General features: G+C 36.6%; 1 protein-coding gene across 2 annotated transcripts in view; it reads left to right on the top strand.

Moving 5' to 3' along the window:
• The window catches only part of MNAT1 (MNAT1 component of CDK activating kinase), a 235,133-nt gene that overhangs the window by 78,034 nt on the left and 129,920 nt on the right, over window positions 1–27,179 (top strand). For both annotated transcript variants that reach the window (XM_032134753.2, XM_058429795.1), the window contains exon 6: window positions 5,572–5,697. In XM_032134753.2, the coding sequence (XP_031990644.1) occupies window positions 5,572–5,697 (126 nt within the window). The remainder of the gene's footprint in view (window positions 1–5,571; window positions 5,698–27,179) is intronic.

The raw sequence follows: 27,179 nt of genomic DNA, 5'->3' as shown, positions 1-27,179 counted from the left end.
TGCCTATTTATTTATATCATGCCAACTACTATGAAGGATTTAAAGTGATTTCCTAGATATTGTTTGTGGACATGGCACTACTTACTTTGTGTAACTCTAAGAACAATGTTAAAATGAAGTTCTAGTATATTTTACTTCTATATTTTAAAAAAGATTTTTGTTTAATATCCATTTTATTTTCAGATGAGAGCGTGACATTATAACTGAGATGAACCAGTATATTCTTGATAGATTGTTTATATGGCTTTAAGCTAACTGACTAAAATACGTTGTTTCTGAAGCACTTTTCTCCTGATTAATACTATTTTTCTAATAATGAGCTCATTTTGGCTCCATGCTAAAGTTTATATTGACTGTTTACTTTGTGACAGTATATTTTATATTTTTGCATGAAAAAATAGTGTATTTTTGCTTGAAAGAAATAGCAGGGTTTTTGCAAATTATTGTTTTCCAGCAATTAGCTTCCTAGGTAGTCAACCTTGTTAGATAATGACAGTAATAATAACTAAGGTTTATGAAGTGTTTCATGGATTTGTTACTATATTATTTGATACTTACAACCCTGTATGATATTGATGACTTCACAAACCAGAAAATCTTCCTCTCCTGGAAAGTCTTTTTGCGTTCTTCTCTTTCCCTTTATGTTCATATAATTTATTTCCCTGAGACTTTTGTGTTTTTTTGTGTGTGTGTGTGCAGTGTTAATACACTTAACTTTCTTGTCTAGTTGATAATGCTATTATCCTATGATTGGGGAAAATATGTATATGTGTGTTTTTCTACTCTGCTTTTGCCAAAAAGCATTTAAGTCAGTTAACCAGGAGTAAAAAAAGAGAAAGCAAGATTACTTAAATTATAAGGAGGTGAGAAACTAAAGGAAAAATAAGGGTAAGGCCATTAATGAGGCTTAGATAGAAAACACTGTCATAAAACTCTATTTTCTATGAGCGGAATGTGAATTTGGCTCTAAAAATGAGGACAGCAGCATATTAAATAGAATAATGACGCCTTCCCTAGCAACTTTCATTAGTTCTTTCTTGAAACTATAAAGTGGCAGGTATGGCTTTAACAGTGAAATGACATGTTGTATTTTATATTTTTGTAGCTGTTTGGTGAGAAATTAAAAACTTTAAAAAATGAATTAGTAAATTGATGTTACTAATTATTAGTATATAATTACTAATTATAATTGTTTTATTGAAAGATTCTTCCCCTTATTTTATACAAAGAGTTACAGGCTCTTTTTTGGATAATGCTTCTCTTCTATATAATTAATTGAATTAATCACAAATGTAGAACTTTGATAGAAGATATGCTTTTAACGTTTTATGTTCCATCTAATAAAAAAGGTTTTTAGATTTTATTTTTTTATTTTTTTATTTTTTTTTTATTATACTTTAGGTTTTCGGGTACATGTGCACAATGTGCAGGTTTGTTACATATGTATCCATGTGCCATGTTGATTTCCTGCACCCATTAGCTCGTCATTTAGCATTAGGTATATCTCCTAATGCTGTCCCCGCCCCCCCCACCCCCCACCCCACAACAGTACCCGGAATGTGACATTCCCCTTCCTGTGTCCATGAGTTCTCATTGTTCAATTCCCACCTATGAGTGAGAATATGCGGTGTTTGGTTTTTTGTCCTTGCGATAGTTTACTGAGAATGATGTTTTCCAGTTTCATCCATGTCCCTACAAAGGACACGGACTCATCATTTTTTATGGCTGCATAGTATTCCATGGTGTATATGTGCCACATTTTCTTAATCCAGTCTATTGTTGTTGGACATTTGGGTTGGTTCCAACTCTTTGCTATTGTGAATAGTGCCGCAATAAACATACGTGTGCATGTGTCTTTATAGCAGCATGATTTATAGTCCTTTGGGTATATACCCAGTAATGGGATGGCTGGGTCAAATGGTATTTCTAGTTCTAGATCCCTGAGGAATCGCCACACTGACTTCCACAATGGTTGAACTAGTTTACAGTCCCACCAACAGTGTTTATTTTGAGGTTAGCCAGCTTTGCATAACAATTATTCTTGCATATTCTTTTTCCTTTTTTTTTTTTTTTGAGACGGAGTCTTGCTCTGTGCCCCAGCTGGAGTGCAGTGGTGTGATCTTGGCTCACCGCAACCTCTGCCTCCCTGGTTCAAGCAATTCTCTGCCTTAGCCTCCCGAGTAGCTGGGATTACAGGTGCCTGCCACCATGCCCAGCTAATTTTTTTGTATTTTTGGTAGAGATGGGGTTTCACCATCTTGGCCAGGCTGGTCATGAACTACTGACCTTGTGATCCACCCACCTTGGCCTCCCAAAGTGCTGGGGTTACTGGCGTGAGCCACCGCACCCAGCCGCATATTCTTTTAGTCTTTAAAGTACTGTTTTGCTGCCTCATTGAGCTGCTATTGGCATGAAGCTCCCCTTTAATTCAGTGAGGCATGAAGCAAGATGTGAAACTACCATTCTTGTACATTGTGTGTAATCTGGAGTTAATATTGATTTTTGTGAGTTCTTTCTCCCACTTCCTGTTTTCTTCACCTGCAAGTCATTACTGCACATACTTTCCTCACTGTTTAGATCATATAACATGGTGGTTAAATAATTCTTAGTAATTTACTGTATTCATTAGTGCAATTAATTACAACAGATTGGTTTAGAATACCACTGCAGTTTGAATTTCTGGTTTTCATTTTTAAACTTATTTTTAAAGATTTTGTTATGTTTATTTTTCAGTCTTTATAACATTTTTGTTATAAATGTTAAAATACTTAAAATTTTTATGACTAATGAATTCATTAAATTTATTTTTATCCTCTTGAATCCTTGTAAACTAAGTAAAAGAATGTATTTCTTTTTCTGTATATGTTCATGTGTGAGTTTTTTTTAAAAAACAATAGCATTTGTAAATATGTCTAGAAGCTTACTTCTTATAATTAATCTCTGGACCTAATTTACACAAGTACTACTTCTTAGAATTTTTTTCCTCCTGTTTTTGGTTCTGGTCTTTGTGCCAAAGTCACTTTTTAACCTTTTAAAAAGTATTCGCATTATATTATACTGTATGTGACGGGATTTTAATGTTATGGTCTTAATGTTTATGGCTTAGTATTTGCAGTAATGTTGGCTAAAAGGTCCATTTATTTAATCCTAACTGTAAATTCAATTTAAAAAAACAGTTTGGAAAAAGATTTTTAAACAGGTCCTGGCTTATTAAATCTTTTTATATTCCTGTTTGAAAATTCGCTTCAGTTTATGTCTTAAATTTTGTATGGGCTAATATTGTTGTCAAACGCAGTAGGTGATTTTTATTAGAAATATTGTTTGCCAGATGGCTTGCTTAAAGTCAGTTAAAATAATCTTTTAAAAATGGTCATTATAAAGCTTTTAATGAGTATTACAGGCAGTTCTTATTAAAATTTCTTTAAATATTAAACAGTGTGCCTTCAGGCAATTAATACAGGTTAGGGAACCTTTTAAGGTAAAATGTAATGCAAAGAATGAAATAACTTGAAAGGCTAAATCTGCATGTTAGATATTCCCCAGAGCATGCATGTTTCAAATTGTTTATTTTACTCCATTAATATTTTTTGTTGTTGGAACTCCTACTTAATTCTAGTTTAACACTTAATAAGGCTTCCAGGCTTCAAAATTTGAGTGCTAAAATAGAATAAAGTAGGTTGGAACTAAATTCTATGCTTCAGTATCAAAACTGTTTTAGATTCTTAGAACGTTTGTTTTTATTAGATTTCAGCTGTTTACCAAGACACTTTAACATGCAGTTCCTTTTATGTGAATGTGAAACCAGGATTAAAACAAGCTAAAGTCTTGACTAGCAACTGTTTTTTGAAGTTAATACATTGCTTTTATATAAGAATTTTTGCTTTTTAAAGGAAATACCAGTTAAGGAAGAGCACTTGAATTGATTGAGAGTATAAATTGAAAAGCAATACTTTTAACTTTTTAGCTAAGGAAATTTATTTTTCTTTTGTTAGTTTCTACATGTGAAAAGATAGAATAGCTTTTAAAAGATATTTTTTTGGCCACAGCCCATTAAAAATGTTCTTTAATTTTATATTTTATTATAAAATTCTTAATGTAAATCTAGAATAGCTGCAAGGAATCTTAGCAATACAGTTACTCATGCATTACTAATGCTTTGGTGTAGAATATAAAAGGTATTCTAGTATATTCTCCTCATACTATATTTCATCACTTTTCCTTCATTATTGTTAAAGCCAGGTCTTAATGATTTTGCTCCTTAATAAGGTTACATCTTATAAATAAATAAAATTTGTGTTCTTCCATTTACTATTAAAAGTTTTAATCTTTGTAACATCGCTCTTGCAAAACACTTCTATTATAAAATCTTGATGTGCAACTTTATTCTAGGACAATTCTATTGAATTAAGTTGCTTATTTGAGTTATTTCTATACTGTAACCTTAAACCAATTCCTTTAAGTCTATTAATTAATCACATTTGTGCCTAAAAAATTATTAAGTTGCTAGATTTGGAAAGAAAATTAAAATCTATGTTTGCTTCGTGCTGTGAAATGTTAACAATAGAGTTTCTTCAGGATCAAATTCTGTGTAGTCACTATTTTAACATCTATAGCCTCTTTGAACAATATGTTTTAGCACATAATCCTGGTATAGGAGATAAAAATGTATTTGACCTTCATCTTTGTTTATAGATACAGAAAATTCTTGATCTCTTTCTCTGTGTGTGTGTTTGTGTGTGTGTGTTTGTATGTGTGTGTAGGAAAGAGAGAGAGAGAGATGTCTTCTTCCTCCTGGTACGTCCTTCTGCATATGTTTTTGGATTCTTATTTAACTGAAAACTCAGAAAGGAAAATGTCTGGATATCATTTAGTTTAGACCTTAGCTCCACAGCACTTCAAAGATGTAAGAGGACTTCTTGTTAAACAGAATAAATAACAGTCTACATATAAAAATTAGTAATTTGCTTATAGTATTAAAATGTGTCTGTGTGCTTAGACTTAATATAAGATATTAAAATGTTTAACTGTCATTTTGTTACTTAAGTTAAAAAACATAGACTTAAATTTTAAAAGTAAGTTAGTAAAGGAGAAAATAAATATACTTTTGGTTGTACTTACAATAGTTTCATTGTGCAAAATAGAACAAGGATCATTTCCAAATGGTCTCAGGTGAAATCTAATGGGAAACAATTTCAAACCGGTCTAAATTTACTGGTAAAAAGAATGCGTCTTAGATAAACATCTGATCTAAGTTATAGTACTTTGTACTACTCTTTTTGTGATTAGCTTATTTTTTTCGTTTTAATAAATGTGGTTGGTTTGCTAGTTGAAATAGGAACTTTTAATGTGGATTTTATAAAAATACTTGTTTGCAGTTTATTTTGATTTATGAGTCTACAACAGCCTTTTCTTATTATGGAATGTTAATATTTTTTGTAAAGTATCCTCCATAATGTGAATATTTAGTTTGACATGAAATGCTTATGGAAAAGACATAATTTAAAATAAAAGTCTTGTTGTTTTTAGTTTTCCCTTTTTACATTTTTTATTGAACTTGACCTATTCTTACAGGAGAGTTCTGATCTCCCTGTTGCTCTGCTTTTGGCTCAGCATAAAGATAGATCTACCCAATTAGAAATGCAACTTGAGAAACCCAAACCTGTAAAACCAGTGACGTTTTCCACAGGCATCAAAATGGTAAGCCTTATTTTAATTGCTTATTTGAAAGATATTTTTTCAAGGATTATGCTTTATAATTTTACACGATTTCTATAGTAAACCGAAATGTTCAGATGTTTAAGAACAGTGTCTGATCTAGTTTTAGGTGTCTGGAAATATAGATGGGTGCTGTGTGAGGAAAGTGAAACATAATTTTCAGAGTATACAACACAATTTTTTTGTATGTGAATTGGGTTTGTATGACTTTCTTACTATACTTGCATTTTTAAGCTTGTAGTATAGAAAAAAATTTATAAATATTGTTTGGAGAGTAGTTACCATCTGCAGATATGAAATGGAAAGCAAATGTATCAATTAGTGTTTTCTTCTAAACAGTCTTCTTCACATATATATTTTTAAAAAATCTGAAGGCCATTTTTAGTTTCTAGACTGATGAGTAGATTAATTTGGGTTTCAAAAAATTTATTTTATATTGTATTGTTATATTTTATTGTTTATTTTAGCATTCAAGGGAAAGATTTTATAAGCCAATGATGTTTTTGTATACTTTTACAGGTTTTTTTTGTTTAGAAAATATATACTTCGGCATATTCATTTTAACGTGCGTTTAATATTTAGATGTTTGAGATGTAGCCACTCTAAATAGGTAACATTCAAATTCCTAATTATCTTTTAAAATAGTCTCATTAGAGTAGTATAAAGTGTGGTTAGAAAAGATAAATGCTTGAGGTGATGGATATCTCAATTACTCTGTTTTGGTTATTACATATTGTATGCATACAGGTATCAAAAGTACCACAAAATATATACAACTACTCTATATCAATTAAAAACTGGTTTTAAAAAAGTTGTGGCAGTGCTACAAAGTCATGGTTGCGGATTTGGACTTTGAATCCAAACAGACCTGAGTTCAACTCTCAACAACCCATTTATCCAGCTGCTTGACATGAACAAATTACTTTGCCTTTCTAATAAGCCTTTTTTTCCCATCTATGAAATGGTGATGATAATACCAATCTCATAAACTTGTTGGGAAATAATGTGAACAAAGTGCACAGTATAGTACTTGGCTTATTGTAAGCTCTCAATAATTGAGGTTAGTTTTTATTGATAATAAGTAGTTGATAACACAAATGGCTATACTAATTCCTTAAATCTGTACATATTTTTTATATACATAAAATTCATTTTTATACATAGTTTTAAAATTCAAGATGATGGAGGTTGCAGAATTTTTGTTTGGCCTTTATTATTGTATGCCTGCATTTCAAAGTCAGTGTTAATGACATGCAATATTGAAGTGGTGGGAGTTTACTGGTCTTTTACCAGTAAACTCAGTAATTTTCAAGAATAAAGTCTAGTATTCAGATGACACAATGTAGCTACAAGCCTCAGGAATGTATCCCCTATTGTAAATTGAGCATGATGAGTATGCAAGAACGAATGCCTCAAAACACTATCAAAGTATATTTTAAATTAGAGATAATACTCTAATTTTAAGAGGCAAAAGACTGTTTCTTTCCTTTGACTCCAATGGATAAAGTCATATTTACTCTAATTTTATTGTTGCTTCCACTTTAGCAAATGTGTAGCAGCTGCTCTTGTTTTCTAGTTCTCTTCCTTTTATAGTATGTATAGTATTAAAATAAGAGCTGGCTTACAGTCTAAGTAGAAGATACAAGAACTCATCTTAAGTCTTTTGCAACTCTTTTTTTTTTTTTCAGTTGCTGACTATAGAATTTGAAAATCTAGGTACTTTGGTATTAAGTTGGCTCTACTTTAAAATTTATCTTGAATTTACCCACTTCTCTCCACCTCTTATCATCCTAGGATAATTTCCATCATTTCTTTACTGGACTATCGAAGTAACATTCCACCTGGTCTCTCTATTCATCTGTGTACCCCATAATCTTGTCTATAAGCCTTTGGGTGGTTTCCTAAATAAATGAATGATGGTAAATAAGCAATATTTAAAAAATCAGCTCATCACCTCCTTCCTTACTATCTTCCTATGTCTTCCCAGTACACTTAGAATAAAATTCAGAATATTATCTACTTTCTCACCTCTGAGAAAGTGACATTTGTACTAAGAAGTCAATGGTAAAATGGAGTTAGCCATGCAAAAATACAGGCAGAGAAAAGAGCAGTAAAGAAGGCCTAAGGTAAGAAACAGCATTTTCTAGAAACAGACAAAAGATACTGTTAAGAGAATACTTTCCCTACTCTGCCTTGCTCCTTATGCTCAATTCACACTGACCGTTTGACTATTCTATCTAAAGTATCTTTCTCCTTCCCCCATCCACATTATGTTATGCTTTTTAAAATTTTAATATAGAGACAGGGTCTCACTATGTTGCCCAGGCTGGTCTCAAACTCCTGAGCTCAAGTGATCCTCCTGCCTTGGCCTCCAAAAGTGTTAGGATTACAGGCATGGGCTACCACGCCTGGCCTATGTTATGCTTTTTAACCCTTTATAACATATATCACTGTCAGAAAGTGTCTTATGGGTACACTGTTTAATGTTTATCTTTACCACTAGAATATAAATTCTGTGTACCTAGAATGAGGTTTGTCTCTAGTACCTATTTAATGAATGTTCACTGTGGACCTTCATTAAATATTTTTGAATGAATGACTGAATCTTACATATTAGGCTCACATTTAATAGAATGAAGATCCTGAAGTACTTTCAAGTTTCTGTGACTTTATGGTGTTTACTCTGTTTGGAATATACTTAACTGCTTATGAAAACTTTGCTTATAATTTATGCATCGATCAAGTGTGATTTTCATGAACCCTCTTTTGTGTGGAATTTAATTACATATTCTGATGCTTCTCCTAACATTTTGTATGTACTTTTATTATATATTGTAGCTCCTGCCTTGTATTGCAATTGGCTATTTTCCATGCCAGTCTCATTTTAGATGAGCTTTCTTAAGGACACAATGTGTTCTGTGACATAACTTTATGTGTTCTTGTGGGGACTAAATATTGTACTGTGTAATTATTCAAAAAATTTTTTTGAATAAATTATTCTCATTTTTCTTAACTTCAGAGCATTTTGCTTTCCCATTGGGAGATTCACATTTGGGTCAAGAAGAATTTGATGCAATGTACAACCAAAATAAAAAAAATTGTTTTTATAGATATCTCTAAATTTCCATCACTCTATCACATTTTTACATTTCATTACCAATGAAAATTACAGATTATGTATTTCTCTTCTTCTGTGTTCTTATCTTTCAATTTTTACCTGTGGTACGTTTTGAAATTTATATAACCTGGCTAGACCTCTTAGGTAGTCTTAGTGCTTTTCTTTGGCCTAAAGAGAGGCAGCATCAAATCTACATCCTTTTTTCAACTAGACAGAATAGTTGCTGGTGGTCTTTCTGTGTTTCATAATGTTCTGTTTATTTAAAAATGAAATGAATTGGAATGGCCAGATGTAAAAGTTTTTGAAGATCACTGATTAATAAATCTGCTAACCTGAACATGATATGAACAAAACACTCTGCAATGTATTTCCTTGAGGAGGTTAGGAAATATATCCATTGTGGCAAAGTTGCTTCAGCAGCATACTTTTTAAATTATTTATTTATTTTAAATTTATTTTTAGAGACAGGATCTTGTTCTGTTACTTCAAGCTGGAGTGCAGTGGTGAGATCCTAGCTCACTGTAGCCTACCTCTGGGCTCAAGCCATCCTCCTATTGCAGCCTCCCAAGTAACTGGGTTTACAGGCTCACACCACCACTCTGGGCTAATTTTTAAGAATTTCTTTTTTTTTTTTGTAGAGGAGGCAGGGTCTAGTTATGTTGGCCAGGCTGGTCTTAAACTCCTGGTCTCAAGCAATCTTGGAACGCCTCAGCCTTCAAAAGTGCTAGGATTACAGGTGTGAGCCAGTGTGCTCAGGCAGGAGCCTACTTTTTTTTTATTTTTTTTTTTGAGATGGAGTCTCGGTCTGTCGACCAGGCTGGAGTGCAGTGACACAATCTGGACTCACTGCAACCTCTGCCCCCTGGGCTCAAGCGATTCTCCCACCTCATCCTCGCTAGTAGCTGGGACTACAGGTGTGTGCCACCACACCCGGCTATTTTTTGTAATTTTGATAGCAATGGGGTTTCACCATGTTGCCTACGCTGGTCTGGAACTGCTGAGCTCAAGCCACCTGCCTGCCTTGGCCTCCCAGAGTGTTGGGATTACACTGTGCCCGGCTGAGGAGCACACTTTTAATGATGAAAGAAGTTTCAATCTCAGCTCATCTTGGAACAAATTTAATAAACCTCCCTCTACTCTGCCTTTTAAAGTATTGAATGAAGCGGTGGGTCTTACACCCTGGCTTTAAGGTCAACAACCTTGAAGACTGACAAAGGGATCAAATTCTAAAACTGAAAACTCACTACTTTGAGTACTCTCCCTTTAGCTATCCCTGAATTCTGTGAGAGCTTGTTAGCAGCAGTGCTCTCTGTTTATCTGATTACTTTTGAGTGGGGATTGGGGAAGGGGAAATGTGTTGCACAGATTTTCTTTTTGCCTGAAGGGGTATCTTACCCGAGTTTGTTTGTAATAACGTTTAACATTCTGCAGCAAGGCATATTGATTTGGAGAGGAAAAAAAATTTCTGTCTTTACATTGCCTTTATGTTCTTCTGAATGTCTTTCTCTGAGTGGTATTTAAGACTTCTGTTACCTTTAATTTTCTTTCTTGCATCATTACCTTTTATATCTAAGAAATCACTGTACTTGTGGGCTGGGCATGGTGGCTCACGCCTGTAATCCCAGCACTTTGGGAGGCTGACGTGGGCAGATCACCTGAGGTCAGGAGTTTGAGACCAGCCTGGCCAGCATGGCAAAACCCCATCTCTACTAAAAGTACAAAAATTAGCCAGGCTTGGTGGCAGGCGCTTGTAATCCCAGCTACTTGGGAGGCTGAGGCAGGAAAATCGCTTGAACTAGGGTGGCAGAGGTTGCACTGAGCTGAGATTGTGCCACTGCACCCCAGCCTGGGCAACAAAGTGAGACTCCGTTTCAAAAAAAAAAAACAAAAACAAGGCTGGGCGCAGTGGCTCATGTCTGTAATCCCAGCACTTTGGGAGGGCGAAGCGGGTGGATCACAAGATCAGGAGTTGAAGACCACTGTGGCCAAGATGGTGAAACCCGGTGTGTACTAAAAATACAAAAAATTAGCCGGGCACGGTGGCAGGAACCTGTAATTCCAGCTACTTGGGAGGCTGAGGCAGAAGAATCGCTTGAACCAGGGCAGCAGAGGTTGCAGTAAGCTGAGATCAAGCCACTGCACTCCAGCCTGGGCGACAGAGTGAGACTCCATCTCAAAAAAAAAAAAAAAAAAAAGAAATCACCATTCTTATGAGATTGTGATAAATATAAAAATGCCAAGCTTTGATTTGTAAATATATGAATATTTTTCTTTTCCTTTTACGTCTCTATTCATTTTTCTCCCCAACTGCCCATCCAGCTACTTTCTTTGAATTTTAAAATTGTCTACCTTGTTTGTCATATGTGTGCTAGCTATTAGGTTATAAACATCTTGAGGGCAGAGGCTTCATATTTTAACATAGTTTTATATGATCATGGCTATGTAGGTACTTAAATAATATCAGATATTCATGATCAGTTTCAAACTTTCAAATGTTGGAAGTATTAACACATCTTGAAATAATGTAAAGACAAATACTACTCAGTAAGGAACTACCAAAGTGTTTGAATTAGGAGGCAATAAAGTATAGAAGAAAGAAAATGGGCATAACGGGATTAAATCCCAGCTTTACCGTTATTAGTTATGTTTCCATGGGTAAGATATTGCTTTACTCTTCTGAGTTTGTTTTCTCATTTGGGAAGATGAGAAATATTAACTTCATATGATTGTTCAGAATATTGAAATCTATACATAAAATGCTAAAGCTGGTGCCCAATGTATGCTAGCCATGTGGTAAATAGTAATAATTAGCAACCATAATGTTACCATTAATGTTTGTTATTTTTTGTAGTTAGATATATAAATGAATTATTTTATAATGCTCTTGAACCAAATGCTGAATATTGTTATAAGTATTCTGTCACATACTTAAGTTATATTACTCTCAATGTGTGTTAAAATATTGGATCACTTACCCCCCATTGGATCAATTCCAGATGGAAAATAGAAAAGTAAAACAATAAAAACATCCTTAAGAAAGTGGGAAAAAAACAAGCCACAAAGTGACAAAAGTTATTTACAACATGTGTAACTAATAAAAGGCTTAGATCCAGAAGGTATAAATAACTCATATATGTGATCTAGAGTCTTGAACAGGCATTTCTAAAAATAGGATAGCCAATCCTCAGCCTCATTAGTGACTGGTGGAAGAATATGTAGATTAAAATCACAACACAGCACTAAATACCCACTAGAATGGCTAAACTGGAAATAAAAATCACAGTTCGTTCAAGGGAAAGGTAAAATTTAGAATGGCATAGTATTTACATGAATTCATTAGTGTCAACTGTTTACTGAATGTGGAGACTGACACAGAATACAGATGAAAGTCAAAATGTTTATGAAGTTAAGTATTTTTATAGTCTTTAGAAAAATCAATCCGGAATGAAGGATGAAAAGTAACATTAAGCAACTATATGCCAGGGGTTGATTTTGTTGAATGCCTGCTATAAGCCAGCATAGTCTGGCTGCTGGATATGCAAGAATACAGACAAAGAATTTGTGACCTATGATAGTTCTTTTTTATAATAGGTATTACTTTCTGTTTTTATATCTTCATAAAATAGATGGTATTCCTATTTTTACAAATGTGAAAACTGTGTCTTTGAGAGGTTAGGTCACATTTAAAAGATGACACTGAAACTCATTCTCTTTCTATTACATCTCATATTTAATTAATGAAAATATTAATAAACTTATACATTCTGATTCAGGTGTCCTCTGAGAGCTAAGATTTGAACTCTTGTTTCTAATAGTGGGCTGATTGTATGAACTAGGTAATTTAAGGGGCGGGAGTCAGCATAATAACTTTCTTTTCCTGATCTGCTCTGCTTAAAAAAAGTCAAACACAAAATGAAGTCGGATGTGCTCAACTTGGAGAGGAACCAAGGAAGAATCTATAAATATGATTAAGGTTTCTGGAAATAGATTCTTTGAGATGTGACAGAAAAGACTGAATTTATTTGTTTAATAAACCTGGAGAAAGTTGAAGGGTTCAAAATGGGCATAAAATAATGACTAAGAAATGAGGATTTTATTATTAGATATTCACATAGGTAGGGTTCAGTCAGTCAGTGAACATATTTTGATTAGGAATATTATGAAGGTTGTGCCGGATTTATTATTTGAAGTATGTTTTCTAGGAATTAAACTCTCAGGGGCTGGAGGAGTGTTAGGCATAGGGTCTTAGAGAAATTAAGTAATTGTGACTTCAGTATTTAAGAAGGTTTTACTTATCACTATTTTATGCATGAATAGGAGAAACTTTTTTTTTTTTTTTTGCGGAGTCTCACTCTGTCGCCCAGGCTGGAGTGCCGTGGTGCGATCTTGGCTCACTGCAACCTCCGCCTCCTGGGTTTAAGTGATTCTTCTGCCTCAGCTCCTGCTTAGCTGGAACTACAGGTGCATGCCACCATGCCCGGCTAATTTTTTTTTTGTATTTTCAGTAGAGACGGGGTTTCACCATACTGGCCAGGCTGGTCTTGAATTCCTGACCTCGTGATCTGCCTGCCTCGGCCTCCCCAAAGTGCTGGGATTATAGGCATGAGCCACCGCACCCGGCCAGAAACTTCATTTTATAGATAATTGTGCCCTCTGTGTGGTGATAGCTTTTGAACTCTTAAAGTGAGAGCTACAACTTTGTTTCTTGGCCAGGTGTTAGTTATTTTGATCTATTTGGTTCAAATCCTGTCAATATAATTATGCAGCCTTCTGCTTCTTTATCATTTTACAAATAATTCTAATTATTTTTACTTAGCTTATGGTTATGATTACTATTCTTCATTACATCATGCTTAGTTGAACCAGTGAACAGACCTCAAAGTTTTTTTTTTTTTTTTCCCTGATTCATTACTAGATAATTTGTGTCAATAAATATCCATGCAAGTAAATCTTAGTCTTTTGGAAACAAGCGAAGGCACATTGGTCATCTCATAAATTAGGAATGAGATTCTAAGGCTGAGGATCTGGTGCTTCTTCATTCTATTTTGTTTGTATGCAAACTGGAAATAAACTGAGTCACAAAGATAACCTATGGATGTCAAAAGATAATGTAAGAATTGTTTTTAAGTAGTTTTGATAGTCTGTGGTTGGTTTGGGGAGTAGTATGGAGAAACATACCATGCATTAACAAAGGAGAAAACTTTTTAAGTATTTTAACCCTGATGTTTGAAGAGTTTAAAAAATATTATCTATGGGTGAGCCAGAAGGGAGCAGAGTACTCATTTGTGATATAAATTGCCTTTTCTGAGTGCAACAGATAGTATTTAGCTGTTCACTTTCAAGCATTGCATATTCCTCTGAACTCATTGGAAGATCTAACCTTGATAAAATATGTGAGTTATAGAAAATTAATACCCATTCATATCTGAAAAAGAAAATAAAAATTACATTGAGCAGTCAGTTATGTCCTATAAAACCATAAGTTTGTGCCAAACAGCTTAGGTGCTTTACCATTTTGCCAAAAAATAAAAAACAAAACTTGACCAAGTGTTATTAATTTATTCTATTTTTAATATGTAATTTGCACTTAGGTAGTAAATCAAAGTATAATAACCAAAGAAGTCATGTGCCCATTCTCAAGTCTTGTGATATGCACATAGTATTAATTTGAATCTATAAAGGTATTTTGAAATGTAAATCAAATTAATAGTCTTATCAGATCTTATTATGGCATATAATTAACTAGGTGAGTATCAGGTGATTACTTTCTCTTAGCTTTTAAATGTCTCCAGTTATGTTATTTCACTAAGGTTAGCAGTATATTCTAATTTTCACATGGATATCCCTGAAGAGTTACATGTAAGTAAATAGAAATTTGGTTAATTCCATTCTATTTTAAAGAAAATGGAGGTTCTTAAAACTTAAGATAATCCTTGGTGAGTATTTTAATGCGACCTAAATAAAATTTTTATGAAATGAATAGCTTCATGATTAAAACTGTAAATTTGAATTTTGTTATTTCAGAATTGTTTAAAACAGGTCGTCCTTATGATATTATTAGAGGTTTGAATTGTGGCTTCTCTACTATATATATACTAATTGTTTGGCCTTGGGCAAATCACTTTACCTCTTTAAGCCTTAATTACTCAACTCTTAAAAAAGAGATTATGCCTACATTATAGAGTTCCTGAGTATTTTGTGAAATAATTTTATAAAACTCTCAGGATGCCTGGCTTGTTGTAAAGATACTAAGTATAAATAGGTATAGATACAAATCAAAACTGCAGTAGACCAGTAAATTGTGATTGAAGGTAGGGTTTGTGACTTATAACTGTTAATTTTGTACCATGTATTTTTTACTAGTTATTTTATCTATAGACTCCTATATAGTAGGAAAAAAAACAACTCATTTTCCCCTGCTACACACACTCAGCACAGAACACTTTTGGTCACCAAAATGTGGTTTGTTTTTTTTTTTTTGGTTGTTATTTCGTTTTCTTTTCTGTACCACACCAAGCAGTTCTGCAGCAGACACCGATAGGATTTCCTATAGTTTAACCCAATTCTGACACTAAGTGGAATTAGTGCAAACCCCACCGGGTAAGATCCCAGTACCACACAACTGCTCCCAACTTCAGACATCAATCGAAAGCTCCAGGTGGTAACCTGTGCTGTTGACTAACTGGCTATAAATTGAAGGTTCCCACGATCCCTTCCTGTGGTTCAGTTATTTGCTAGGGTGGCTCACGGAACTTTGGGAAACACTTATGTCTACTGGTTTATTATAAAGAATATTACAAAGGATACAGATGGTCAGCTAGATGGAAAAGATGCACAGGGCAAGGTATGTGGGAAGGGACGTGCATCTTCCATGCCCTCTCAGGGTGGGCTACCATCCTAGCACCTCCATGTGTTCAGCAACCTGGAGGCTCCATGAATCCTGTCCTTTTGGGTTTTTATGGAGGCTTCTTTCCTATAGCCAAGATTGATAAATCACTGGCCACTGGTGATTAACTCAACCTCCTGCCCCTCACCTCTTCCCAGAGGTTGGTGGAACTGAAAGTTCCCAACACTCTAATTACAAAGTTGGTTCCCTTTGCAATAAGCCCCTGTCCTGAGGCTATCCAGGACCACCCAGCCATCTTATTAGCATACAAAAAGACACCATTTTGGAGACTACAAAGGTTTTAGGAGATAAGTACCAGGAAATGGGATGAAAACCATTTGTATTTCTTATAAATCACAATATTACAAGCCCCAAATGCCTAATAACTCTTATATATTTCTATATTTGTAGGTAACAATTCAATTGTTCTATGGATATATAAATGAAAAAACTGAAAAATTTAGTGTCAATAGTTGGGAAAATTCACAAATAATGAATTATACACTATGAGTTTTATGTAATATTCTTTCCTTTACCACGGTAAAGGAAAAATTGTTAATGGTCAAACTGTTGGCTTCAGAATTTATGGCAGTGGTTGAATTTATTCCAGAAAATTTGTCTCATAATCTGTCTAGACGTGAGCATAGGCAGAAATAATGAGTCTGGATTTTCAGTTATATCAATTACTTTGTAATGAGGACAAGGTAAAATCAGTATTCTATGAGTGGTGGGAAGCTTTGATTCTTTTAGTCCCACTGAGGGTAACATTAAAGATGCTTGCAAATGCAGAAATATTCTTAGCCTAGGATGTAGAAATAATGGTTTTCTGCTTAATTTATGAAACAAACATTTTCCTACAAGGTATTCTACATACTGTATACTGCATTGCTTAATGTAATGAGGCAGATTTTCAGCTTTATAGATAATTATATTGAGTGCCTATCTGTTTATCAGTAGGGTTTTATCAAGTTCCTATAACATTTGCAAAGCAGTGGTTGCTGTTGGTGTTGCGGATATAGTAATTTTACAAGAATTAGAATTAGGGAAAAAGAAGGAAGATGTGTTTCAATCAGTCTCTGAACATTAACTCACTTAATCTTGAAAACTATCCTGTAGGGTTGATAGTGGTATTCTCATTTATGAGGAATGGAGTATGGAAGACTTAAATTAAACCTAGAGAAAAGTAGAGTTTCAGAAAACTGGAAAGGATGAAGGCATTTCACATTTAAAAATGAGTATGTGGGAGAATTGTTAGCAAAAGAATGGAGGGTATGAATTTAGCCAAGTTTATTCCATAGTTTTCAGTCAGGAATTTTCTTCTGATGAACTTGCACACTAATTTCAAAACACACATTCATTCTTTGGTTCCTAGAAGGTTATATGAAATTCAGATACATAGATTCACTTTGATGTGTTAGAGCTTTTTACTAGTTAGTAATCTGTTGAGTAAGTTAAGGGACACTAAAATTTAGTATTTGTAAATATTGAAATAAATTTTCTTTTTTTGGTGATTGCTTAGGGCTATGATTCAGTATTTTCCCGAGAAGTCTGGCTGCCACAAATGTTTGGGAATCTTAAAAGGCTCCATCTGCAAATGCTCATGACCAGATATTTCCTGCAATGATTTTTAATGTAATACTTTAATTTTTCAGCTAAGCAGACTTAGTTTTCCTTTGGAATTTTATCAATTCACCATCAGTATTGCCTTAACTGTGGTTTTTGTGTTACTATTATGTAGGAAATAATATTAGATTTTTCTTTGGTTGATCATTTTGTTATATAATTCCTATACAATTTTTATTGCTATTTATTTTGGTCCTCACCACTTCTTCTACTTTTTTTTTTTTTTTTTAAATCACAGATTGTTTATGTATCAGAATACAATTTGCCACAACTTCAGGGGCTGTGGTTAAGTTTGAAAACCAAGGATTTTTGTACATTGATTTTCTATACTGAGACTTTGCTGAAGTTGCTAATCAGCTTAAGGAGATTTTGGGCTGAGACGATGGGGTTTTCTAGATATACAATCATGTCATCTACAAAAAGGGACAATTTGACTTCCTCTTTTCCTAATTGAATACCCTTTATTTCCTTCTCCTGCCTGATTGCTCTGGCCAGAACTTCCAGCACTATGTTGAATAGGAGTGGTGAGAGAGGGCATCCCTGTCTTGTGCCAGTTTTCAAAGGGAATGCTTCCAGTTTTTGCCCATTCAGTATGATATAAATGGTGCTGGGAAAACTGGCTAGCCATATGTAGAAAGCTGAAACTGGATCCCTTCCTTACACCTTATACAAAAATTAATTCAAGATGGATTAAAGACTTAAATGTTAGACCTAACACCATTAAAATCCTGCAAGAGGCTGGGCGCGGTGGCTCACGCTTGTAATCCCAGCACTTTGGGAGGCCGAGACGGGCGGATCACGAGGTCAGGAGATCGAGACCACGGTGAAACCTCGTCTCTACTAAAAATACAAAAAAATTAGCCGGGCGTGGTGGCGGGCACCTGTAGTCCCAGCTACTTGGAGAGGCTGAGGCAGGAGAATGGCGTGAACCCGGGAGGCGGAGCTTGCAGTGAGCCGAGATTGTGCCACTGCACTCCAGCCTGGGTGACAGAGCAAGACTCCATCTCAAAAAAAAAAAAAAAAATCCTGCAAGAAAACCTAGGCAATACCATTCAGGACATAGGCGTGGGCAAGGACTTCATGTCTAAAACACCAAAAGCAATGGCAACAAAAGCCAAAATTGACAAATGGGATCTCATTAAACTAAAGAGCTCCTGCACAGCAAAAGAAACTACCATCAGAGTGAACAGGCAACCTACAGAATGGGAGAAAATTGTTGTAACCTAGTCATCTGACAAAGGGCTAATATCCAGAATCTACAATGAACTCAAACAAATATACAAGAAAAAAACAAACAACACCATCAAAAAGTGGGCAAAGGACATGAACAGACACTTCTCAAAAGAAGACATTTATGCAGCCAAAAAACACATGAAAAAATGTTCATCATCACTGGCCATCAGAGAAATGCAAATCAAAACCACAATGAGATACCATCTCACACCAGTTGGAATGGCCATCATTAAAAAGTCAGGAAACAACAGGTGCTGGAGAGGATGTGGAGAAATAGGAACACTTTTACACTGTTGGTGGGACTGTAAACTAGTTCAACCATTGTGGAAGTCAGTGTGGCGATTCCTCAGGGATCTAGAAGTAGAAATACCATTTGACCCAGCCATCCCATTACTGGGTATATACCCAAAGGACTATAAATCATGCTGCTATAAAGACACATGCACACGTATGTTTATTGTGGCACTATTCACAATAGCAAAGGGTTGGAACCAACCCAAATGTCCAACAACGATAGACTGGATTAAGAAAATGTGGCACATATACACCATGGAATGCTATGCAGCCATAAAAAATGATGAGTTCATGTCCTTTGTAGGGACATGGATGAAACTGGAAAACATCATTCTCAGTAAACTATCGCAAGGACAAAAAACCAAACACGGCATGTTCTCACTCATAGGTGGGAATTGAACAGTGAGAACTCATGGACACAGGAAGGGGAACATCACACTCCGGGGACTGTTGTGGGGTGGGGAGAGGGGGGAGGGACAGCATTAGGAGATATACCTAATGCTAAATGACGAGTTAATGGGTGCAGCAAAACAACATGGCACATGGATACATATGTAACAAACCTGCACATTGTGCACATGTACCCTAAAACCTAAAGTATAATAATAAAAAAATTAAAAAAAATAAAATAAAATAAAATAAAAGAAAACCAAGGATTACATTCAGTTATTTTTGCATACTCTCTAACTTTCTTAAACATACTCAACTGAATGGATACATTCCCATTCTGTCAGTGCCCTGCCTCCTGTTAACATTTTTCTACACTAGAAGCTCTTCCCATTTTTGCTGAGTGTCTGGCATCTTCTCCCAGCCTCCATTCCTAATGGTGGCTACAGCTAAGAATATATTGCTGCTTTCTTTTGTTCCTTTTTTTTTTCAGTACATTTAATTTCTGGGATACATGTGCAGAACGTGGAGGTTTGTTACATAGGTATACACGAGCCATGCTAGTTTGCTGTACCCATCAACCCATCATCTACATTAGGTATTTCTTCTAATGCTATCCCTCCCCTAGCTTCCTACCCACCAGCAGGCCCTGGTGTGTGATGTTCCCCTCCCTGTGTCCACATGTTCTCATTGTTCAACTCCCACTTATGAGTGAGAACATGTGGTGTTAGTTTTCTGTTCCTGTGTTAGTTTGCTGAGAATGATGGTTTCCAGCTTCATCCATGTCCTTGCAAAGGACATGACCTCATTCTTTTTTATGGCTACATAGTATTCCATGGCATATATGTGCCACATTTTCTTCATCCAGTCTATCATTGATGGGCATTTGGGTTGGTTCCAAGTCTTTGCTATTGTGAATAGTGCTGCAATAAACATGTGTGCATGTGTCTTTATAGTACAATGATTTATAATCCTTTGGGTATATACTCAGTAATGGCATTGCTGGGTCAAATGGTATTTCTGATCCTAGATCCTTGCGGAATTGCCACACTGTCTTCCACAATGGTTGAATTAATTTACACTCCCACCAACAGTGTAAAAGCATTCCTATTTCTCCACACCCTCTCTAGCATTGGTTGTTTCCTGACTTTTTAATGATCTCCATTCTAACTGGCATGAGATGGTATCTCATTGTGGTTTTGATTTGCATTTCTCTAATGAACAGTGATGATGAGCTTTTTTTCATGTGTTTGTGGGCTGCATAAATGTCTTGTTTTGAGAAGTGTCTGTTCATATCCTTTGCCTGCTTTTTGATGGGATTGTTTGTTTTTTTCTTGTAAATTTGTATAAGTTCCTTGTGGATTCCGAATATTAGCCCTTTGTCAGATAGATAGATTGCAAAAATTTTCTCCCATTCTGTGGGTTGCCTGTTCACTCTGATGACAGCTTCTTTTGCTGTGCAGAAGCTCTTTAGTTTGATTAGATCCCATTTGTCAGTTTTGGCTGTTGCCATTACTTTTGGTGTTTTAGTCATGAAGTCTTTGCCCATGCGTATGTCCTAAATGATATTACCTAGGTTTTCTTTCAGGGTTTTTATGGTTTTAGGTCTTACGTTTAAGTCTTTAATCCATCTTGAGTTAATTTTTGTGTAAGTTGTAAGGAAGGGGTCCAGTTTCAGTTTCCTGCATATGGCTATCCAGTTTGCCTGGCACCATTTATTAAGTAGGGAATCCTTTCCCTATTGCTTGTTTTTGTCAGGTTTGTCAAAGATCAGATGGTTGTAGATGTGTGGCATTATTTTTGAGGCCTCTTTTCTGTTCCATTGGTCTATATATCTGTTTTGGTACCAGTACCATGTTGTTTTAGTTACTGTAGCCTTGTAGTATAGTTTGAAGTCAGGTAGCGTGATGGCTCCAGCTTTGTTCTTTTTGCTTAGGATTGTCTTGATTATACAGACTTTTTTTTTGGTTCCATATGAAATGTAAGTAGTTTTTTCTAATTCTTTGAAGAAAGTTAATGGTACCTTGATGGGAACAGGATTGACTCTGAATTACTTTGGGCAGTATGGCCTTTTTCATGATGTTGACTCTTCCTATCCATGAGCATGGAATTTCTTTCCATTTGTTTGTGTCCTCTCTTATTTCCTTGAGCAGTGATTTGTAGTTCTCCTTGAAGAGGTCCTTCACATCCCTCTTAAGTTATATTCCTAGGTATTTTGTTCTATTTGTAGCAGTTGTGAATGGGAGTTCACTCATGATTTGGTTCTCTGCTTGTCTATTGTTGTTGTATAGGAATGCTTGTGACTTTTGCACATTGATTTTGTATCCTGAGACTTTGCTGAAGTTGCTTATCAGCTTAAGGAGTTTTTGGGCTGAGATGATGGGGTTTTCTAAATATACGATCATGTCATCTGCAAACAGAGACAATTTGACTTCCTCTCTTCCTATTTGAATACTCTTTATTTCTTTCTCTTGCCTGATTGTCCTGGCCAGAACTACCAGTACTATGTTGAATAGGAGTATTGAGAGAGGGCATCCTTGTCTTGTGCCAGTTTTCAAAGGGAATGCTTCCAGCTTTTGCCCATTCAGTATGATATTGGCTATGGGTTTGTCATAAATAGCTCTTGTTATTTTGAGATACATTCCATCAATACCTAGTTTATTGAGTGTTTTTAGCATGAAGGGGTATTGAATTTTATTGAGGGCCTTTTGTGCATCTATTGAGAAAATCATGTGTTTTTTGTCATTGGTTCTGTTTATGTGATTGATTACATTTTTTGATTTGCATATGTTGAACCAGCCTTGCATCGCAGGGATGAAGCCGACTTGATTGTGGTGGATAAGCTTTTGGATGTGCTGGTGGATTCAGTTTGCCAGTATTTTATTGAGAATTTTTGCATCAATGTTCATTGGGGATATTGGCCTGAAATTTTCTTTTTTTGTTGTGTCTCTGCCACATTTTGGTATCAGGATGACACTGGTTTCATAAAATGGGTTAGGGAGGAGTGTCTCATTTTCTATTGTTTGGTATAGTTTCAGGAGGAATGGTACCAGCTCCCCTTTGTACCTCTGGTAGAATTCAGCTGTGAATCTGTGTGTTCCTGGGCGTTTTTTGGTTGGTAGGCTATTAATTACTGCCTCCATTTCAGAACTTGTTATTGGTCTATTCAGGGATTTGACTTCTTCCTGGTTTAGTCTTGGGAGGGTGTATGTGTCCAGGAATTTATCCATTTCTTGTAGACTTTCTAGTTTATCTTCATAGAGGTGTTTACAGTGTTCTCTGATGGTAGTTTGTATTTCTGTGGGATCAGTGGTGACATTCTCTTCATCAATTTTTGTTGTGTCTATTTGATTGTTCTCTCTTGTTTATTAGTCTGGCTAATGGTCTATCTTTTTTGTTAATCTTTTCAAAAAACCAGCTCCTGTATTCATTGATTTTTTTGAAGGGTTTTTCGTGTCTGGATCTCCTTTAGTTCTGCTCTGATCTTAGTTATTTCCTGTCTTCTGCTAGCTTTTGAATTTCTTTGGCTTTCTTCTCTAGTTCTTTTAATTGTGATGTTAGTGTGTCGATTTTAGATGTTTCCCACTTCATACTGCCATAAATTTCCCTTTTAACATTGCTTTAGCTGTGTCCCAGAGATTCTGGTACGTTGTGTCTTTGTCCTCATTGGTTCAAAGAACTTCTTTATTTCTGTATTAATTTCGTTGTTTACCCAGTAGTCATTCAGGAGCAGGTTGTTCACTTTCCATGTAGTTCGGCAGTTTTGAGTGAGTTTCTTAATCCTGGTTCTAATTTGATTGCACTGGTGTGTGAGAGACCGTTTGTTATGATTTTCATTCTTTCTCATTTGCTGAGAAGTGTTTAACTTCCAATTATGTAGTCAATTTTAGAATAAGTGCTATGTGGCACTGAGAAGAATGTAGATTCTGTTGACTTGAGGTGGAGAGTTCTGTAGATATCTGTTAGATCTGCTTTCTCTAGAGCTAGTTCAAGTCCTGTATATCTTTCTTAATTTTTTGTGTTGTTGATCAGTCTAAAATTGACAGTGGGGTGTTAAAGTCTCCTACTATTGAAAGGGAGTTTGTGTGGGAGTCTAAGTCTCTTTGTAGGTCTCTAAGAACTTGCTTTATGAATCTGGGTGCTCCTATATCGGGTGCATATATATTTAGGATAGTTAGCTCTTCTTGTTGCATTGATCCCTTTACCATTATGTAGTGCCCTTCCTTCCTTCCTTCCTTCCTTCCTTCCTTCCTTCCTTCCTTCCTTCCTTCCTTCCTTCCTTCCTTCCTTCCTTCCTTCCTTCCTTCCTTCCTTCCTTCCTTCCTTTCTCCCTCCCTCCCTCCCTCATTCATTCGTTCGTTCGTTCAAAGTCACTTATATCAGAGTCTAGGATTTCAGGCCCGGCTTTTTTTTGCTTTCCATTTGCTTGGTAAATATTCCTCCATCCCTTTATTTTGAGCCTATGTGTTTCTTTGCATGTGAGATGGATCTCCTGAATACAGCACACCGATGGTTCTTGACTCTTTATCCAATTTGCCAGCCTGTGTCTTTTAATTGGGGCATTTAGCCTGTTTACATTTACGATTAACATTGTTATGTGTGAATTTGATCCTGTCATCATGCTAGCTGGTTATTTTGCCTGTTAGTTGATGCAGTTTCTGCATAGTGTTGATGGTCTTTACAGTTTGCTTTGTTTTTGCCCGTACCAGTGTTTTCTTTCCATATTTAGTGCTTCCTTCAGGAGCTCTTGTAAGGCAGGCCTGGTGATGACAGAATCTCTCAGCATTTGCTTCTCTGTAAAGGATTTTATTTCCTCTTCGCTTATGAAGCTTAGTTTGGCTGGATATAAAATTCTGGGTTGAAATTTCTTTTCTTTAAGAATGTTGCATATTGGCCCCCACTCTCTTCTGGCTTGTAGGTTTTCTGCAGAGAGATCTGCTGTTAGTCTGATGGGCTTCAAGGATAACCTGACCTTTCTTTCTGGCTGCCCTTAGCATTTTTCCTTCATTTCAACCTTGGTGAATCTGATGATTATGTGTTTTGGAGTTGCTCTTTTCGAGGATTATCTTTGTGGTGGTCTCTGTATTTTCTGAATTTGAATGTTGGCCTGCCTTGCTAGGTTGGGGAATTTCTCCTGAATAATATCCTGAGGAGTGTTTTCCAGCTTGGTTCCGTTCTCTCTGTCACTTTCAGGTACACCAGTCAAACGTAGATTTGGTCTTTTCACATAGTCCCATATTTCTTGGAGGCTTTGTTCATTCCTTTTCATTATTTTTTTCTCTAATCTTGTCTTCATGCTTTGTTTCATTAAATTGATCTTCTATCTCTGATATCCTTTCTTCCCCTTGATCGATTTGGTTATTGATACTTTTGTATGCCTCACGAAGTTCTTGTGCTGTGTTTTTCAGCTCCATCAGGTCATTTATGTTCTTCTCTAAACTGCTTATTCTGGTTAGCAATTCCTCTAACCTTTTTTCAAGGTTCTTAGCTTCCTTGCATTGGGTTATAACATGCTTCTTCAGCTCAGAGGAGTTTGTTATTACCCACCTTGTGCAGCCTACTTCTGTCGATTCGTCAAACTCATTCTCTGTCCAGTTTGTTCCCTTGCTGGTGAGGAGTTGTGATCCTTTGGAGGAGAAGAGGCGTTATGCTTTTTGGAATTTTCAGCCTTTTGGCACTGGTTTTTCCTCATCTTCGTGAATTTATCTACCTTTGGTGTCTGATGTTGGTGACCTTCGGATGGGGTTTTTGTGTGGACATCCTTTTTGTTGATGTTGATGCTATTCTTTTCTGTTTGTTAATTTTCCTTCTAACAGACAGGCCCCTCTGCTGCAGGTCTGCTGGAGTTTGTTGGAGGTCCACTCCAGGCCCTGTTTGCCTGGGTATCCCCAGCAGAGGCTGCAGAACAGCAAAGATTGCTGGCTCTTCCTTCCTTTGGAAGCTTCGTCCCAGAGGGGCACTGGCTAGATGCCAGACAGAACTCTCCGGTATGAGGTGTTTTTAAACCCCTGTTGGGAGGTGTCTCCCAAATCAGGAGGCACGGAGGTCAGGGACCCACTTGAGGAGGCAGTCTGTCCCTTAGCAGAGCTTGAGTGCTGTGCCAGGAGATCTACTGCTCTCTTCAGAGCTGGCAGGCAGGAACGTTTATGTCTGCTGAAGCTGCACCCGTAGACTCCCCTTCCCCCAGATGCTCTGTCCTAGGGAGATGGGAGTTTTACCTATAAGCCCCTTACTGGGGCTGCTGCCTTTCTTTCAGAGATACCCTGCCAAGAGAGGAGGAATCTAGAGAGGCAATCAGGCTACAGCAGCTTTGTGGCACTGCCAAACTTCCCTGATGCTTTGTTTACACTGTGAGGGGAAAATCGTCTACTCAAGCCTAAGTAATGATGGATGCCCGTATCCCCACCAAGCTCAAGTGTCCCAGTTTGACTTCAAACTGTTGTGCTGGCAGTGAGAATTTCAAGCCAGTGTTTCTTAGCTTGCTGGGCTCCGTGAGGGTGGGATCCGCTGAGCTAGACCACTTGGCTCCCTGGCTTCAGGCCCCTTTCCAGGGGAGTGAATGGTTCTGTCTCGCTGTTATTCCAGGCACCACTGGGTTATGAAAAAAGAAACTGCAGCTAGCTCAGTGTCTGCCCAAATGGCCGCCCAGTTTTGTGCTTGAAACCCAGGGCCCTGGTGGCGTAGGCACCTGAGGGAATCTCTTGGTCTGTGGGTTGCAAAGACCGTGGGAAAAGCATAGTATCTTGGCTGGAGGGCACTGTTCCTCACGGTGCAGTCGCTCATGGCTTCCTTTGGCTAGGGGAGGGAGTTCCCTGACCCCATATGCTTCCTGGGTGAGGCGATGCCCCATCCTGCTTTGGCTCGCCCTCCATGGGCTGCACTCGCTGTCTAACCAGGCCCAATGAGATGAACCAGGTACCTCAGTTGGAAATACGGAAATCATCCGCCTTCTGCATTGATCTTGCTGCAAGCTGCAGACAAGAGCTGTTCCTATTTGGCTATCTTGCCCTCTTTTGTTACTTTTAATCAGAGCCTTTCTTAGATGCTGCCATGGTAGTTTGGAGCCTCCACTGAGTCCCTACTTTGCTATCTGTTTCCTTTTGGTCTCAGAGTGGTCTAGGACTTCGGACTCTTAGGATATTGAGCTCAGAGGTGTTAAATATTCTTAAAGGGAGCAAGAGCTTTTAGCTATACTATTTAAGATTCTGTGGGTTAACAAAGCATTATAAGATGGTTCTTGAGATTGAGAATTTTTAGTAATAGGTTTTTAATGAACACATGAAAGACCTGTAGCCTTTGTAAGTTGGGAAATTCCCATAGGAATCTCTAGTAATGCTTCTCTTTTATTCCTGATATTAGTAATTTATAACCTGTCACTTTTTTTTCCTCTAATCAGCCTGGCTAGGGGTTTATCAGTTTTCTCGATCTGTTCAGAGAACCAGTTTCCAGTTTTTGCTTTCATTGATTTTTTTTTTTTTTTTCCGAGACAGGATCTCACTTTGTCACCCAGGCTGGAAGGCAGTGGGGGCGATCACTGCTCAATGCAGGTTCCACTTCCTGGGCTCAAGCAGTTACCTTGCCTCAGCCTCCTGAGTTGCTGGGACTACAGGAGGGCACCACCACACCTGGCGAATTTTTTTTGTTTTTAGGAGAGACAGGATCTCCTTATGTTGCTCAGGCTAGTCTCGAACTCCTGAGATCAAGCAATCTTCCCACCTGGCAAAGTGCTGGGATTACAGGCATAAGCCACTACACTGAGCCCTAATTTTTTTTCATATTAGTCTGTTTTCCATTCCATTGATATTTGGTTTTTATTATTTCTTTTCTTCTCTTTAATTAAGATTTAATTTGCTTTATTTTTCTAGTTTCTAAAGGTGGAAGGGATGGCAGCAGCAGTCACTGCAAAGACAGCAGCTGTAGTGG

This window comes from Hylobates moloch, unplaced genomic scaffold (assembly GCF_009828535.3).
Source record: "Hylobates moloch isolate HMO894 unplaced genomic scaffold, HMol_V3 SCAFFOLD_16, whole genome shotgun sequence".
Classification (NCBI taxonomy): Eukaryota; Metazoa; Chordata; class Mammalia; order Primates; family Hylobatidae; genus Hylobates; species Hylobates moloch.
Note: the sequence above shows the minus strand (reverse complement) of the source record. Positions and strands in the feature narration are given on the sequence as shown.